Raw genomic sequence first — 17,519 nt, 5'->3', positions numbered from 1 at the left:
ATATGTTTTTGCTGTAATAATTACGCCAAGCGGGAATTGTTTTGTTGTCTCATTAAAATTTTAAACGCTCAACCGCGTCAAGACTAAAATTTAATATTAATTTAAGTAATAACACTAGTCATTTTATGATCAATGGCGATAACAATATACAGTATACAGTATTGCATAACATTGTCGGCGCGTTACTGCGAGCAACGGTTGTTTTGTCATTAAACGCTTAAGGCGAACAGACACACAATGAATTAAAAAATAATAATTATGCAACTTTCGCCGTTCAATTTGGTTCGGGAAACGTGTGCACTGTACTTGAGCGCGCAATGCCCGTTAACGAGACGCGGTATTTCGAAAAATCCTTCAAACTTTTAGCGTTTAAGGGGTTTTGTTTGTTCTTCTTTTTTTTGTGAATTACAAGCAAAGGCGACGACGGGAGAATACAGATTTTTTTCAGGGGGAGGGGTTATTTTTTTTTTGCGAAAACGAGAAATGCAACTCGGGTAAGCGCAGGGCCTTGCTTGGGCACGTCATGCGTTATTATTATTATTATATCTCTGTTTGCCGGTCGTGCGCGGTATTGCAAAAGTTACATCATTTGTCAGACCGTGTCGCGTGTGCCTCTGACAACTGCAAGAAGAATGTCGTTAATCACCGGACCTCGATCAAATTAACGTGTACGTTATTATAGAGCAGAAGCAAAAAAAAAAACACCCAAAACAACAACACAAAATATTAACAATACCTACACGTGTATTCCATCCCCTCTCTCCGAAAACGTGCACCTGACACGTTCGCGTTTATCATACGAGTCTCCAAATTAAGTCTCGCCGATCGATTTTGAATAATATGATTCAATTACACGCTACGTGTACGGTCGATCCTTCCGGCACGCCAAGGGTCTTGATACAGTTTGATTTATTTACACAATCGGTCATTGCCCGAAGTGACCAACGCAGGAATTTTATGAATATGGACTCGAAATTCAATTTCGCGCAAACGTCCCCTATTTTTACATTCGACGCAGATTCAGTGTACTTGGGTTCGTTGATCGAGCAAGTTAATGAGTTATAAGGTAATTCGATTTGAAATATCCGGAAGGTATGCCTAAAAAAAAAAAACAATCTGTAAAAATGTAGTAACACGAATTTGTGGCTGGAGCTAAAGATATAAAGATACAGGTTTTTTCATAACATTAAGCAGTACCAGAAATATATCTTTAAAAATGGTTCGGAAAACTTAAATCAAAAACTTATCATCAAACTGATTTTTATTTTTATTTAATTTTTTTTTTTATATATAGTAAGAGATAGACTTATTAAGAAAATATTTAAAATACTTCTTATGCACTTTTATTTGGTTTCAGTAATATTTTAACTAAAAACAAGATCTACTAAATACATTTGATCAGTGCTTATACACACATAATAACATAAAACCATTATGCTGTAAATATCGACTATTTTTTATTATTTTTTCATAAATAATGTAAATTTTTTTAAACTGTTTTTAAATTTATATAATTTGATATCAGTCCATGTTCAATCATTTAATGTTCGCTTAATACCAAATATATCTAAAAAAATATCTTTGAGAACCGGTTTGAAATCCATAACCTTAAAATTATGGATGAAAACATAATTTCTATTGGGTTTTTGAAACGGGTTAATAAAGCCAAACATATTATGTGGTACCGTAAATATTTGTTTAACCCGATAAAAAAACTAACCGAAACTGGAAAATGTTGTATTTGTTGTTTGCATCCCTAATTAAAGAACTCTGACTTGTTTTAAGACTACGCTCTGTTGGGGGGCCTTTAATCGAGAGTAACTACTTGGATTCGATTATCTTGCGCCAGCCAAGATTTTATAATATAGACGAAGACAATGTTACTGGATCTCGCCTTAAAATGTACATTAACGTCTCCATAAAGCATAGGGTACAAGTTACCCCATAACTCTCGTGGCCATTCAGTCTCAGTGAATAATAAAGGTCTTTAGGCCGTCGATGCTTTTGGTAAGACAAATAACAACTGTACAGTGTTACCCCCACCATTATGCTGGTAGCCTTTCTTTCGAGACGGAACTGCCGCCTATATATTATTGACTTAAGACCCGGAGTGTTAATTACGCATGGGAGATATCCCGGTTATGGAGGTTGTTGACATTATCTCGTGTGCGATAGTAGGTTGCCTTCGAGCACCGCCAGGGATTCACTTAATTGTTATACGACGGCGAGCTTTAGACCCGAGGCCGTGCGGGGAACATAACGGCCGAAGGCTGTGTAAAGGCTGCTCGTCGTTCGAATTTGCATTGGGCGGCCCTTTATAATATATACATATTATAAACATTAGAACGGATTTCCCGGGTCGCCACTACCGTATAGAGACCGAACTTAACATCTCTTATAATATGATTTATGTCCACGGGGTTAATGAAACTTTCGACAAGTCAACGAGCACACGATTGTTTTTGTTTGGGGGCGAAGACGACGGTGCACAATGCGAGCAAAACACAGTACCTGCAAAGCGGTCTAGCATTATGCTTGTAATAATTCAATAACTGCATAGCAAACAAAAGTAGTCGTGGTTAAAACCGTAGGCCGTATAGTTGTTTCAAATAACGTGTACACGTGTGAAAGGGGCATAAGTCTCGGCATAATGATAACAAAATGTTTAATATATAGTATATACCGCACGATCCTTTTGTGCAAATGATCGCTTTTGGTTTTTTTTTAAATTCATTAAAGAAAAAGGCTCTTCTAGTGCAAACTCAAGTGTACAACAACGGCAACAGGTGGACGACTGAGGTTAGGTCATAATTTACAAGCTTAAATCTTATATACAGGGCGATTATTTTATCATGGGCTACTAAATAGCTCATAGGGTTTAATGAGAAATTAAACTTTTTTTTTTCATATTGTTTTTATACTATGAAAAATTCAGATCATATTATACAAAAACAACATAAAATAAATATAACTTAATTTCCTATCTTTTTCAGCGCCCAATAAATATCGGTGTATAATTCGTTGGCTAGTAATTGATTATTGTTTAACTATTTTGTTAATCCAATATTATAATATTATTGTTCGTCGGGATTTAAATTCGACTGTTGTGCGTACGCACATAAAATCCAATGTTTATTTTAAGTTTTAGTTATTTTTTTCGGAAACAAGAGACAACGTTGTCAGATGAATTTATTCAATAGGCCACCTGTAACAATGCGAAGGGAACGATACAGCGTTCATTAAGAGGCACGTCAAATTAATCGGGTTGGAATGCCTGCAACAACCCTAGAACGCCACGAGTTTTGTTTTCCGTCTCATTTATTCAGCGAGCGCCTCCGAAACTCGCTCTTCTAATCTCTTAAGAATTCCAAATTAGAATCGGATTTCCGGTCGTTCCGGAAACGTTTCGGGCTTTAAAGGGATTTCACTGACTCAAAGGATCGTTGACATTTTTTTTTCTACATACGAGTAGAATGTGTTTTACGTACTTTAGGTGACACGCGCGACGTTAAGTTGAGCAAACCTAAAGCGTCGCAGTTACTCGTTAAAAATTCACGCGCTTATGTGTATTATTAATTTACCAAAAGATCTGCTCGTATCGTACTAACTCAAATAAGGTAAGTTCTGTTCGTCTTATACATATTTCACAACACATTTCAACGGTGAATAAACATCGGTGAATTTGTATTACAAATATTTGATGTAATTTGAAAAGTTAAATAACTAAAACACTATACTACACAGTACATATAATGATAGCTGAAATGTTCACTAGTCAAACATCATCAAAAGCGATAATAGAACTGCAGTTTCAGTGTCAATATTTTGTTTGTGAGGTTTTTTATTGTAAATTGTGTACTGTAGGACAAACTTAAACTTATACTTGAACAAACTTTGCAACCTTATATATGCTTTTTCTCGCTGAATATATATTTGATTTTAGATTTTTTTGTAGCACATTGCAAAATTTGATAAAATTTGATTAATACTTTTTTCTGTAGAACTAGTCCCAGAGATATCATAATTTTTATTTTAACGCAAACGAATATGCATTCTGTTAGTGATACACGATAACTTATCGTGAAAAACATAGAAAGAAATAATACATATTTGTTAATTATTTTAACCTCATACAACTTTAGTGGAAAACGAATTTTATAGTCCTGCTCATCTTAGCCGATATGGTTTGCCTTACGGATAAAATGATGGCATTCTTCTTTGTTTATTGGAAATAAAAACTTTTTGTAATACAAGTACCTTCCTTTTGTATACAAAACGAATGACAACGCAAACGAGTATTGATATTTATTTTCGTTAAAAATTGAGATAATTTTTTTTAGACCCGTGTCTTTGTAACAGGTATTTGTAAACTTTTTCGAGTTTCGTCGAGTTCCCGTCGGCGGTTCTTTGAGTTTGACAAGAGAGAACAAAAAAAAAAAAAAAAAAGGGAGGAAAAGAGGATCAAAATAATATGTTCTCGGTAAAAAAAAATAAAATATATCATATGGGATGAAACGTTACCTACCTGTGCGGAATGCGATGATGATGATGATGATAATAATATGTATAATATTATGAGATATTATGAAAAGGGGTATGCGTCGGGAAAAAAACGGACACAGACGGAAAGGGTTTAACTGCATTGAATTCTCTATTTGACAAGAATGTAGTGTACTGGGTCACGTGTGCGCACCGTGCGCCTTGTGTCGCACGCCAACGGTTCAACGCGGTAGTCGGTTACGTTCAGTTACGTGCCGGTCGTGGTGAATCGCTGCCGTACGGACTGCTCGCTCTCCGTTCGCCCACACAGCTGTGATTCTGGACGTCCATATCATAACACATGTCAGTATAAAAAAATATGATAATATTTAATTAATTTTTTTTTTTTATATATATTTTGCACGACGCTTTGAAAAAAAAAATATAAAACACTACCGCGATAGTTTTAGTAAAAGTTGTTTTTATGATCTTGACCTCAGGCGATACTCATTCGAATTATTATAAAATGCAAACTTAAAAAAAAAAAAACTAGCAAGAACTTTTGGCTAAAAATGTGTTTTTTTTTTGCTTACTTTTCATCCAAAATTGTGAAACTGGGCTTTTGACCCAAGCGGAAAATTATACTTCAAAATTTTCGATAAGTCGTTTAAGCTACAAACAATTTTAAGGTTTTTTTTTACGTTTTATAGTATTGGAAGTTTATTATGAGTATTGAGATTGAATATCTATTCCTCCGATTTAATAGTATAATGCTAATATAAATGTGTAATTTTTTCCATAGAATTTAATAACCATTTTTTCTGTCTACACAAATAACTGACAATACAATACAATTAACTTAAATATTAAAAATTGACTTTTCCCTTAATCATTACATTTAAATATAATAATTATTTTATAACGATTTGTATTAAAATTTAAAATTACTGAATTATTTTAATGACAATAAAATTGCATTTGAGTTTGTCGTTTTCCTTCCAATTAGTATATTGCATGTTTTTGAGTTAAAATATAATGGTTTTTAAACAAATGTGTCCAAAATTTAGAGCACACAATTATTTTATACCCTAAATAATTTGTTATTTTAATAAAACCAATTCATTACTAGTATCTTACTGTAGTTTTAAATTTAACATTTCTCATGTACCCGATGAAAAGCATTTTAACTCTATAAGTAATTATTTTTTATTTTTTTTACATAATATTTGACATACTCATAATATAAGCAAAATAAATAAGTTATAAAAAAAGAATTCTTTACAATTAAATATTCAATAATAACTTATGAAGTTGTCGTGGTAGTGATTCATATTATGTTATGTTCAATATAAAATATTTTTTCACCTAATATACTTGTGGATTTATCTGATATCGAGACCAAGAACAAAAAGTGAAAACTTTGTCTATTTACCACAACCAGTGACAGTGTTTGCTTAGAGAATTGTCCAAACAACCGAGACGAAAAACAACCGACTGGCTTGGCAAATATGATTACCTGCAATCACTTAGAGTGTGTAACTTGGGACGCTCGATTCGTAAACCGAAAAATATTTACCCGACATACACTGTACGGCCGCTCCTTGTATTTTCGTTCCTTATATATGTTTTAATCATTTCGTGAGTTTTTGGTTTCCGTCCAAGACATCGATTACCGAGCACACTAATAATATATCGGTCGGCCGAAAGAGAATAAAAATACTATGGACATTTCTTAAATTTAATCATCCCTCCAGAATTCTAGAACAGAGCGTTTTTTTTTCGCTCTCTTTAGCAAAATCAAATATAAATATTATTTTGGCTTAGCTACGAAATCTTCTCGGTATCCAAAAAAAAAATATCTGTTAAAATGTCTCAATCAACAGAACGTTGGCATTCCGTCAAAACGTACCGCATCGCTTAACCTGTTGGAGAAATGTACACGATTTTCGGTTAAGACTTTAATCGACGAAGAATGCCATTTACACTCATTAACGTGACGACCGGTTGGTCTTCAGGCGTTGATTGAACGGCGGACAAGTAGGTAAGGGTTATCAATGCAACGTGATGATGTTGTGGTTTATTTTTAAACGTTCCGAAATTCGTGGCTACCGTTTAAACGAGTGCGGCAAGATTATTATTCGTTCTCATTGCACAACGTCTGAATAACACTGGTGTGTGCAGGTTTTTAAATTCTGTCTGTTGTCATCGTTCATGCTTTTAAAAAGGGTGGCAAAAAAAATGTAGGAACTATTTTATGTACACGTCCAAAACCCTATAAACTCATCCTTTGGAGTGACAGAAATTCTAGTAGTGGTAGAATGGAAAATTCCTCAAGGATGCACTGAATAGGGCCATTGATCGTCTTGCTGTTTTTCTGATCCACGACGCCTTCAATACCATTCTTCTACTTGAGAACCATGAAAAAATGTCAGTCTGACTGCTCGCGTTTTAAACAATTTTCAAAAAGCTACTTATCGCCAAGAAGTCTTCGAAACGGCGGGTGCGTAAACGTGTAATTGAATATTAAATGATCGTTTCATTTTTCCATTAGCAAAACTTTAAAACATTTTATTTGAATCGTTTTTTTATTAGCGCATTTGGTATTTCATATTGGGAAATGTTACATTTTCCCCTCTACAACCACATCTTAATCTGGCCAACAACTTATGAATTTGTTATTAGTGTTTTCTCTCCCATTCTGTCTCGGAGGTTTGGTTTTTTTCTTCTTTTATTACCATAATATTATTCGGTTTTAGAGAGAAAATAATAAAGTAAAGAATGCCAGTCGCGCTCACCTCTACCTCTGGGGTTTTTTTCCCCATTAAGGACATTCTCGCGTGATTCCGGTTGATTTAACAAGACGTGCGGTCGCAAAAATTGCCCCTCGACGAGAATCAATCGGCTCTTCGGTAAATTCAAACAAGTTTATCGTTTCTTGTTTACTCTGCTGTCTCTCTGTGGACTCGCCGGTTTGATTTGGACACGGTTACCGTGGTTACCGGCCGTTGTACGTGCTGTCGAGTGGACAAGGATTTATCCTCATAAGGTGAAATTGCATTTGCCGCCCGCCCAACAGGAAGAGTCGACAGGCCACTTTTTCGGGTCTTGATGAAAAACTTCTATTAGGTCGGCCATTCGTTCAGTCTGCCTGACTTGTGTTGTTGTTTGAATTCAGCCAAACACGGTCTATGTACTCGAATCAGATATTACATGCTATTATACCTAATTGTTATTTAAAAATTATACTCCCGCGATCTGTGGTGATATAAAACGTTTATTTTCATTTACCACAGTGTGTGTGTGTGTGTGTATACTTTGACGTTATTGTTAGTATTAAATCAAATTTTTGGAGTAGAGCGGTAAAAAAAAATGACGGGTTCCGTGACATGTTTAGTGTCCGTTTACCCGACATTTTTATTACTAACCCTATGGCGTTTTTATCTTATGACGCTTTTAAGCCGAATACAATGTGGGTTTTTAAATTATTATTATTATGCTCTCTGCACCACAACCTTCGTCATCGCGATAACACGGCTCTTCTTTAATGACACCAGCCGGTACATTTTAACACGTCTAATATATGGCGCGTTATAAAAGAAAATTAAATTTCCCAGCCTATCTATCTAACGCTTACCGCTTCGGCCTTGCGTTACCCTTTGTACGACGACTCTTCGGCCGGTTATTAAGTGTTCAAACACCCGTGAACCCGTGTTTTCCACTTAACATATTACAATGTACACCGAAGACACGGAAAATGTCAAGACTCTCCCTCGTTCGCCATCAAAGGTCGTTGTATAGACGCCTCACGCCGAACCGTCTCAGGGCTAACGACACGCGAGTCGCCGTTTTGCCGGTCATATAATCAATTTTCAATTTTACCCGCCGTGGTGGTCTACCGTGGGATTACCGTATCGGACAAGGATGCCGGGGCTCCGGTCGGGATTTGCATTTATAATGGCAGCTCGCTGTTATACGTGCTCGTGTACGAGGGATTAGTACGGCTTTAATTTGACACAGCTCCGTCAACCCTTGCCGGACTAACCCCGGGCCGAAGGGGACCGCGGTGACTTTGCGGCAATCCGGGTAGTTTTTGTAAAAAATTCATAACCACGGTGCGCCGCCGTAGTAATTACACTAACGGTGGTATGATGCCGAGTAAAGCGGCACCAGCCGGATTTCCGCATATTTTAAGGTGCACCGCATAGGCAAAACAACAGCGCGCGCGTGTAGGAACTATATCCGTGGTCTCTGCGCGCCTACCGTCTGTTCGCCAATTAACAATATTGTTTTACCGATATTGTTGCACTCCGAGTTGGGCATTGTATACGTTCTTAATATTTGTTTATAAACAAAAGAAAAAAAAATGTGCTCAAGTTATCAAAAAACTAAAAACGGTATCACATGGGTAAAGTTCTTCTCTGTCCTCCGTAAAATTTGTACACGGTTGCTGTAAATACCGCCCTCGCGTGTCCCTCTTAAAGTTACATTTTCTACAGCTTTCACGAAAGACCATACAAATATTGTCCAATATAGGTAATAAACTTGACCATTGTTTTCATAATGAATTCATTGTGAATGCAGAAAGTTATTACACGCAGTTAGACAACGTCAAGTGTAATTACAACAGTTATGCGCGAGGGGTGTGTTGGCATATAGTAGCACACGAGGAAAACCCACTGGACGGGCTATACCGATGTTTTATTTACTGTACAACGGTAAAACGAGCACCTGGGTGATACGATAGGGTGGCGGCGGTAGTTTTCCATATATTATTATGATAATAAAAATAAAAACACCACGATGTGTCGCGTGATACTCGGCCGTTAAAACGCATAAACAAAAACGGTTCGAGTGCAACGGCGGCACCTCTTCCGCCGGTCCGTCGCGTCGCACGTTATTAGCAATAAAACGCGCACGACCGGATAATAAATCCGCTTTGGCCCTGCACCGTGTATCTACGTCGTGTGGTGGTGGTCTCCGTTGAATTATAATAGTCAGTATAGCGGCGCATCAGCCCTCCCCACGCGAGCTTACGGTGACTTATTATCATGCCGGCGAACAGTCAAAAACTACTCTACCCGACGGTCACTATTTCGGGTTGCCTAGACTTTGGGCAAAAACCACTGCCGTGAAAATCAACAGCCTCGAATGTCAACAACGGGGTTCATGGGTGTTTTTTTTTTGCCAGGTTATATAACCAAGTCGGTTAGGTCGAGGCGGTTGATTGTCAATGACAACCGATCCAAGGACTTACTAACACCGAAATCCTGCAAAAAATATAGTCAAATTTAGTGTACATTTAATATTATATGTAGGTATATCGAAAATATTAGCTCCGGCGATAGCATTGAGAATAGACAACAACAGCTATAGTTTATTTGAATAAGTTAAGCAGAAAAGTAACTTAAACGTTTTTTTACAATTGTAATTAAACTTGACTTTTGTTGTAGATCTCGCGTAGACCATATAAGTGTTCTTTTTTTTTTTCGCAAGGAAAAACAAACGCTTTCGAGAGATCTTTTCGGCGACATTCCAAACCTTTTTGCCTTCGCGTTTGCTGCACATCCGGAATTCACGTGCTCCGGGCGTTTTTACTGTCGAGTTAAATTGAAAACCTGTGTTTGAAAAAAAAAACTTTTATTTTTTATCTACACGGCGCACCGAATGAGTCGGCTGATTTTGACACTTTTCCTCTTGGCACGCGCGCACGTACGGCCTTCGTCCATTAATCACCAGCCCGGCATATTTGGATGCGACACGAATGACTATGTACAAAGTTCGATTAGCTTTATCCCTTTGCCATTCGTTAGCCGTTTCGGGTGTACCACACATAAACCCAGACCAATGATATTAAAGCATTGATTAAAATCAACTCGGTACGCATTAAATCCATTTTTAATCGTATTCACTATACTCGGTGCAATAACGAATATTAATGCTAATTATGCATGTCACTTGGCCGTTCAAAAACTATAACAAGCATAGAATCTATACTTTATAATAAACTAACTAAATCCATAATATTTATTGCGGTGGATCAGATAGTTTGTATTTATTTTTTATATTTTTGTTATTTAACGCAGGTGAAACGAATAAACACGATTATTCATTGCTTTCAGTGATAAATATTTTACTAATATGACAAATTGTAGATAATAAAACAACTGTTCGGTACATTGATATAATCTATAGGTATTATTGAACCAATATTAGTTACATTAATAACATACTCTTTTGTAAAATTATTGTAAATTTGTTTTGTAACTACAACGGTCGGGTAGGCGCTAACTACCGTTAACTAAATTCAGTAAAAAACATCACTGTTACCGTAAAACTAACCTAACCGGTAAATAAAGTAGTAATTATTTTATTATGAGTAGTATGAAGTACCTACTTGTATTATTTCGATGCCCTGATAAATATCGCTAACGGTAATATTTAATTTTCCAAATTACAAGTTTATTTAAATTAATTAATTCATACGACGACGACGCTGGTTGCTAACTAACCATACAGATTATATTTATTCTTTTTATATAATAATATACTGATTTATTTAACAACTGTAGTTAATTAGTATTTCATATCACTCGCGGTTGCGCTATAAATTGGTATTTAATTTTAATTGCGAACTACCTATCTTGAACTATTTGAAAACTCATTAAATGGTAAATGCAGATAATTAAAATGTAGATTTTACCTAGAAAAATATCAAATAATCGCTTTAAATTGAACTCGTGGTTATATTTATGTCATGTTTCATTACAGTCAAAGAGAAATTTAAAATAAGTACAATTATAATAATAATTCTAATGTACTTAATTGTATTTTGCGTCAATCGTCTTTGACCGTTTTTACTTTAACGGCATCGCGAAGGCTATGACGATAAATGTATGTATAATGATTTTAAAAATAATGACTTTACATTGCACAGCGTATATAGGAATCGAATCGCTTTATTAACGTTATTCTATTTTCCCTATAAGATAGATATCTATGCTTACTTTTTTTACCCCTCAAGCGTTGCTCCTGACCGCGTAAAGGAATACCATTATATTTGCATGCTCTGTCTCTCGTCCGGTATCTTTCTATACCTACATGTATAAGATTGGGTAAAATTATCATTATAACGATGACGATGATGATGATGATTCGGTTTGGCCGCCATGCGTGAAAACTCTACGATTCCACACCGTCGTATGGTTTTCATCTCGCTCGTCCTGCCCAACGCCATCATCGTCGGCCGGATAATACGCAGATGCCCGCGTGCCCTCCGGAAGAGGTCCTTGGGGTTGAGGGTCGGGGGAGGATGCGAATTTCCAATTTCACAGACTCCTGGTTCGACGTGCGGACAGCAAAACGAGCCGACGCCATTTGCACACACACACATAGCTGATAGTATTATATAATATTATTATATGATAGTAGTGCGTCTGTAGAGGATTAAAGAGTCGTCCCGAGATCCACTCAAGATCGACGATACCTTAATTAACCTTTGGCCGTGTTTTCTTTGGCCGAAACCACATAGCACACGTAGATACACATTAATACGTCCCGGACGACCCTCGCGGTGAAAATTCGGCTTTTTTTTCACCCTCACACAAACTATTAGTCCCCGAGCACAGGCATGCGAAACCGTTCGTTTGGAAATTATCCTAAACGTAATCGCATTTCGGTTGACCGCGGGGAAAATATATCCGAATAGCTGGTACGAGGTCAGGTTGTTGTTTTTACCGTGGATCTTTAATCTAAAGAAAACCAAGCGCGTGTCTCGCCCACATACGAAGTCAACACACCAAAACAATATTGTCATCGATACACAGAGAATTGCTTGCATAGGCTTTCAACACATGTAGGCGGCACGTGAGAAAATCCGGTGGGGTTCAGTCGAATCAAATGTACACTGCGTAGAGACGTGTCATAATAATATTAGCAACCGTCTCCCCTCATAATCGTCTCGACCACAAAACAAAATGAGTTGAGTGAAGAAAAAATTTATGAAAAAAACAACGCTATAAGTTATAATCTACAAATTATTATAACTCACAACAGACTGTTTTAGTGGATATATTTTAAGAAATTAATTAAAACTAAAACCCGTCTCGTAGGTATATCGTTCACTGTTAATTATGACTTGTAATAATACGCGAGTTCAAACTTTATTTGCTTTTTATTACTTCTCGATTGACAAACTTTTCGATGAGTTTCCAAAGTATTATGGCTTGTGATTTATGAGCAATGTTATTTGTTCGAAATTCAACAAATCTAACGGCCCAAATGTTTCTTGCGAAGTAGCCTGTGAGATTAATAAGTTATATTTCCATTTAAATAAATAATATTCCGTTATTGTAGAAGGTAGGGAAAATCGCCGGTATATTTAATTAATAAATCAATTGAAATATTACACATATTTTCTAATGTTTACCTAATTAAAAATTATCCAGTTCATCTCAACTTCTCTGTTCCAAGAAAATTAGGAACTCTTTTTTTCTCTATGTCTCGTATAATATATATATATATATAAATGCCTACTTTTAATTTAATTAAAATATAAAATATTCAGCGGCGGTCGATTATATAGGCGCAGACCTTATAATATGATGCCATCCGGTAAAGGCTTAGACTGTGATCCACGTTCCAGACATGTATGTACATAATATAAGGGATCTCACGTATGCAGCGTATATAGGATATATATATATATATATATAGATATATAGGCTCGTATGTCATTAAACGCAGGAATACCGTAAATGCCACAGGGAAAAAACTTTCTTTAATGCGAATACCGCGGCGCGCATCGGTGACCGTGACGTTTAAATTATAATTTTGGACAATTGAGTTACACGAGTCTGACCTAGTATCCTCCAGCTGTTGTGTACGGCCAAAACAGAACAGTAAAAATATTATAAAACCCTATCCCTACAAGTGGTGATGAGCGCGTTTAACGACAAATACCAACAGTTGAAACAACAGCCTGTACATTTTAATATTTCTATGCCACGCTTTGGACGAATACCTGGTACAATACAAGTTTTGTATTAACATGTTTAACTAACTTTATTGCAATAAATAGTGGTAATAGAATTATTTCAACGGTATTATTATTAGAAAGGGTATTATAAAATGTGTTCTAACAATGGTAACAATGAATTGTTACCAGTGTTTGTTAACTAGTGAACGATTATTCGTTAATTTTCGAAAATACCTAATTTCCGACGCATCTATACCGTCACTTGATCAGTAACGTCTGAAAATCCGAACACCTGCATCAAAAACCGCTGTCTAACTTTCTTTGTTATTGAAGTTGTACCAAACAAAACTATATATTATGCTCGCTGGTAGGCAAATACATAACTACTTTGAAATGGCCATGTTGTAAAGTTGTCAAAAATACCCAACACGTTACCGTACGTTCTTTTTTCCCTGCCATTGTCATTTTAGCCTGCATATAGACATTTATATAATTACTGTTTGTGGTTTTATAATACGTGATTAAAAAATACAAAATAAAATTCACCATAAATATCTGATCCGTTATTAATTATTACTGTGTTCTTTTATCACGTGGTTAAAAAAAAATAAACGAAAAATTACATATAAATTGTTTAAATCTGATTGATCCACCGATATAGTATTATCGTGCAGTTGGTATTTATAATCCATTTAAATGGCCAAATTTAATGGTCCGTCAAACTTAGGGGCCGAGGGGATGACATGACGTGCTCGCATACATGTTTAATAGCGTTATTAGGTCCGTTAGTCATTTTGGAAGCGGAGGGATTTTCGTGGTCCGAGGGGAAGTGACGTACAACATTTCAAAGTATTATTATTATTATTTTACAGTACTCTGGTTGGACGGGGAGGGGTTTTCGTTTGGCCAAAAACGAATTTTGCGTCCGCGGTATACGCACGCCGCAATGTTATTAATGATAAACGCCCCGCGCGAACGAGTCTTAACGGATTTCTGGACTTTTTTTTATTTTCATTTATATAATATACTCAGTTATTATACAAGCAATAGGTACGTAGGTGTGGGGTCGGCGGTACCGCATAAATCCCAGGCACGTCCAAAAGACCCCCGAAGATAGTGTTCGGTATATGATATATATATATATATATACATAACGGCCTCGTTGTAAATAATAGTTGTGTATATAAAATTATTATTGTGTGCACTTTCGCATCACGTGGAAAATTACCGGAGAAAGTTTAATTAACAGTTTGGCGAACAACAAAAAGAACGCCTTTCGGCCCTGTACAAGTACATTTATTTCACATTTTTTTTTTCTTTTTTATCTTTTTTAAATCTGTTTTGCCGTGTATTGCTATCGGTCGTTTTTTTTTTATATGCTTACTCGCACAAAAATTGCTCTCAGTCCTGTCGAAAAGTCTATTGTTGTGCAACAGTAAAAATGTTACAGAGACAACGCGATAATATCTTCTTATCGATTTCAATCTCAACGTTTACAGCTGACAAGCTCCTGAATTTTCCACGATAGAAAACAATTACGATTTCGGCTTAAATAAAATGATTACACAATAACCGAAGAAGCAGATCAATTTAACAATAGAGTAAATACAAGGAGTATTATCAAACAGTCTGCGCTTCTTTGACCACCACTTGTGTTATTAAGAAAAAGGCAGTAGATTACAATACAACCAACCTACCTCAGCTGTTATAAATGACCGAGAAGAAAAAATTCAAAATAAATATATTTATGGAAATTTGTATTTTATAACACGGGTTTGGCATATTTAACTTAAATTTTATTGAATTTTTTTTTTTTTTAAATATAATGTCAACCCTCTCTCAAATATGTCATTGATAGACATAAAAAGAAAACCAAAAGAATTTTTAATGTTCTCAGTTTACTAAATAACACTTAGTATATACGCTTAGTATCTAATACTTAGATTTTAAGTAAAAATAAGTCGCACGATATAATTATTATAGTACCTTATAATTGGCTATTTCTTAAGTGTTAAATTGAACTACACAGATTGACTGTTATAATGTCTTAGATTTATTCTGCCAATTCATTGACATACTATTATAGGTATGTTTACATTTTTACATGAGTCATTGAATCATTTTTTCTACATTTTCCCCATACACATGACCCGTGTAGTCGCCACCGTTGTGGTATTTTTTATCAGCTTACACCGACAGCCCACCTGTAAGTTCTATTGATATTGAAACGGTTTCAAAATACTCATTGTCCCCATTCATAATGTGTTTATTTTTATGTGCGCTTCACATGACTTATTTCCATAACAATGACCGTTTTATAGTATCTATGATTATAACGCTTAGACAATAACCATATTGACCTAATGTCGTTTTATCCGGCACTACTATACAACCATTAAACTCGTCTGAAGCGCATTTCAATATACATTTTTTCTTCTTCTACATTACCGGAAATTTATTTATTTGGCTCGCACGTGAAACCACGTCCGTGTGTCGGAAATGTCGTGTAATAAAAGTATGGCGGTTACATCTGAGATTTTTTTTTTTATAGTCACCAACGCTTTCAATTAAATTCAATAGCTTTATACTCGAACTTTAATAGTGCAGTAAAGGGGGGGGGAAGTATCGCTTAATTTTTCGCTCAGGGGTGGGTTCGTGGAATGATGGGTAAGACTGCGGGTGTATATAAATTCAAGTCACGCGATTCGGCCGCTGTAAAGAAACACAATAGGTTCGGCGGTATATTCTTAAAGTGCTCCGATGTGTTACATTATAATAAAAATGTGACGCGTGGCTTATGGGTCCAAGGATATATTGTATCGTTCGGAGGCCGTGGAACCAGACACTCTGTGGCGGCGGCCCCGTAAAAACAGCTTATAGGGAGAGAAAACGATTTTCGGCCATAAAAAAAAACCCCTAAACAGAGCGCGGGACCGCACCTCCCCGTAGAGCCTTTTCCATATAATATTCTATTCCCATACGTCTTTGAGTATAAACAAAAAAAAAAAAAAACAACATCGCTTTACATGGTTGAATCTGAAAAATGCCATACATCCCCGCCGAGACGGGTAATAATAATAATAATAATAAACAGTAAGCTCGTTTATGTGATATGCACCGAGCGACAACAACAGCAGCAGCAGCAGCAGGTGGGGCGAATACGTCACCGGAACGTATATACTTATATAAATGGTGACTTTGCCTATAATGCATTCGCCGCCGCCATTTGGCACCTATATAATAAAAGTACGAGACGTATATTATTTTTTATCGAAACGCTTCACTTCTGCCGCCGTTCGTATAACATACACACAAGTACCTCTACCTACCTCGGGGGACGACGAAACGCTTAAAAAACACACAGAAACGCTCTTTATCTCCCTTAATATAATGCGGCTAGTGGGTCCAATTCTCTGTAATCGCTATGGCCAGTAAAAAAAAAAAAAAATCTCCAATCTCCTCAGACGATAATACAGCTAGAGTGGCCAAAAGTTGTATTCATAACTTTAACAAACACGCCCGACCTAGATATCTCTTTTCTCGAGAGTCGGATTTGACTCTTGAATTCGCTGTAAAGATAACGACCGTTATCAGCAGCTTGTCGTTGGTTGTACATATGGCAGTTGTTATAAAGTGCTTAGCGCTCATTTGCCGATCGATCCCCTATTAAACGACCACTCATCCGGCTGCCGGCTGTAGTTAATCCCATTACAGGAACGTTGACCGTTTATACATATTATGCGATTACATGGCAAAACGCAGATGTGGACTTATAGATAACCGCCGACCCGTCGCAGAACGCACGCTGGAAATACGTACGTTTGGCCTTTGGGGTGGACTATGTCGAGACGATAAAAACTTGGGGCCGAAAACTTTTCCACAACCTGCTAATTTATATATGTACGGTCGTCATCATACTTTTGTTTCGCCCGGCGACTCGGGGAGCGGCAAAATGAAAAATACCCTTGTACCGCCGCCGACCGGCAAACGAAAAGTGCCGTTTATCAAAAAGACCATAAAAATAAAAGTAGTTGCGATAAACGGACTAACGGTTAAAGTGCCCGGA

The 17,519-nt window shown here is 36.4% G+C and overlaps 1 protein-coding gene across 4 annotated transcripts in view; it reads left to right on the top strand.

The window, feature by feature from the left end:
* The window catches only part of LOC126834831 (kinesin-like protein CG14535), a 113,670-nt gene that overhangs the window by 28,641 nt on the left and 67,510 nt on the right, over positions 1–17,519 (top strand). The window contains exon 1 of one of the 4 annotated variants that reach the window (XM_050567021.1): positions 4,742–4,842. The exons of the other annotated variants lie outside the window; for them this stretch is intronic. Coding sequence (XP_050422978.1) covers positions 4,841–4,842 — 2 coding nt within the window. The 5' untranslated portion in view covers positions 4,742–4,840. Of the gene's footprint in view, positions 1–4,741; positions 4,843–17,519 lie in introns of those variants that run through there. 4 annotated transcript variants of the gene reach the window in all.

This window comes from Adelges cooleyi, unplaced genomic scaffold, assembly GCF_023614345.1.
Source record: "Adelges cooleyi isolate 19-005CV unplaced genomic scaffold, UGA_ACOO_1.1 ACOO_flye_CR_arks_rails_tigmint_CR_PRNA_21, whole genome shotgun sequence".
Classification (NCBI taxonomy): Eukaryota; Metazoa; Arthropoda; class Insecta; order Hemiptera; family Adelgidae; genus Adelges; species Adelges cooleyi.
Note: the sequence above shows the minus strand (reverse complement) of the source record. Positions and strands in the feature narration are given on the sequence as shown.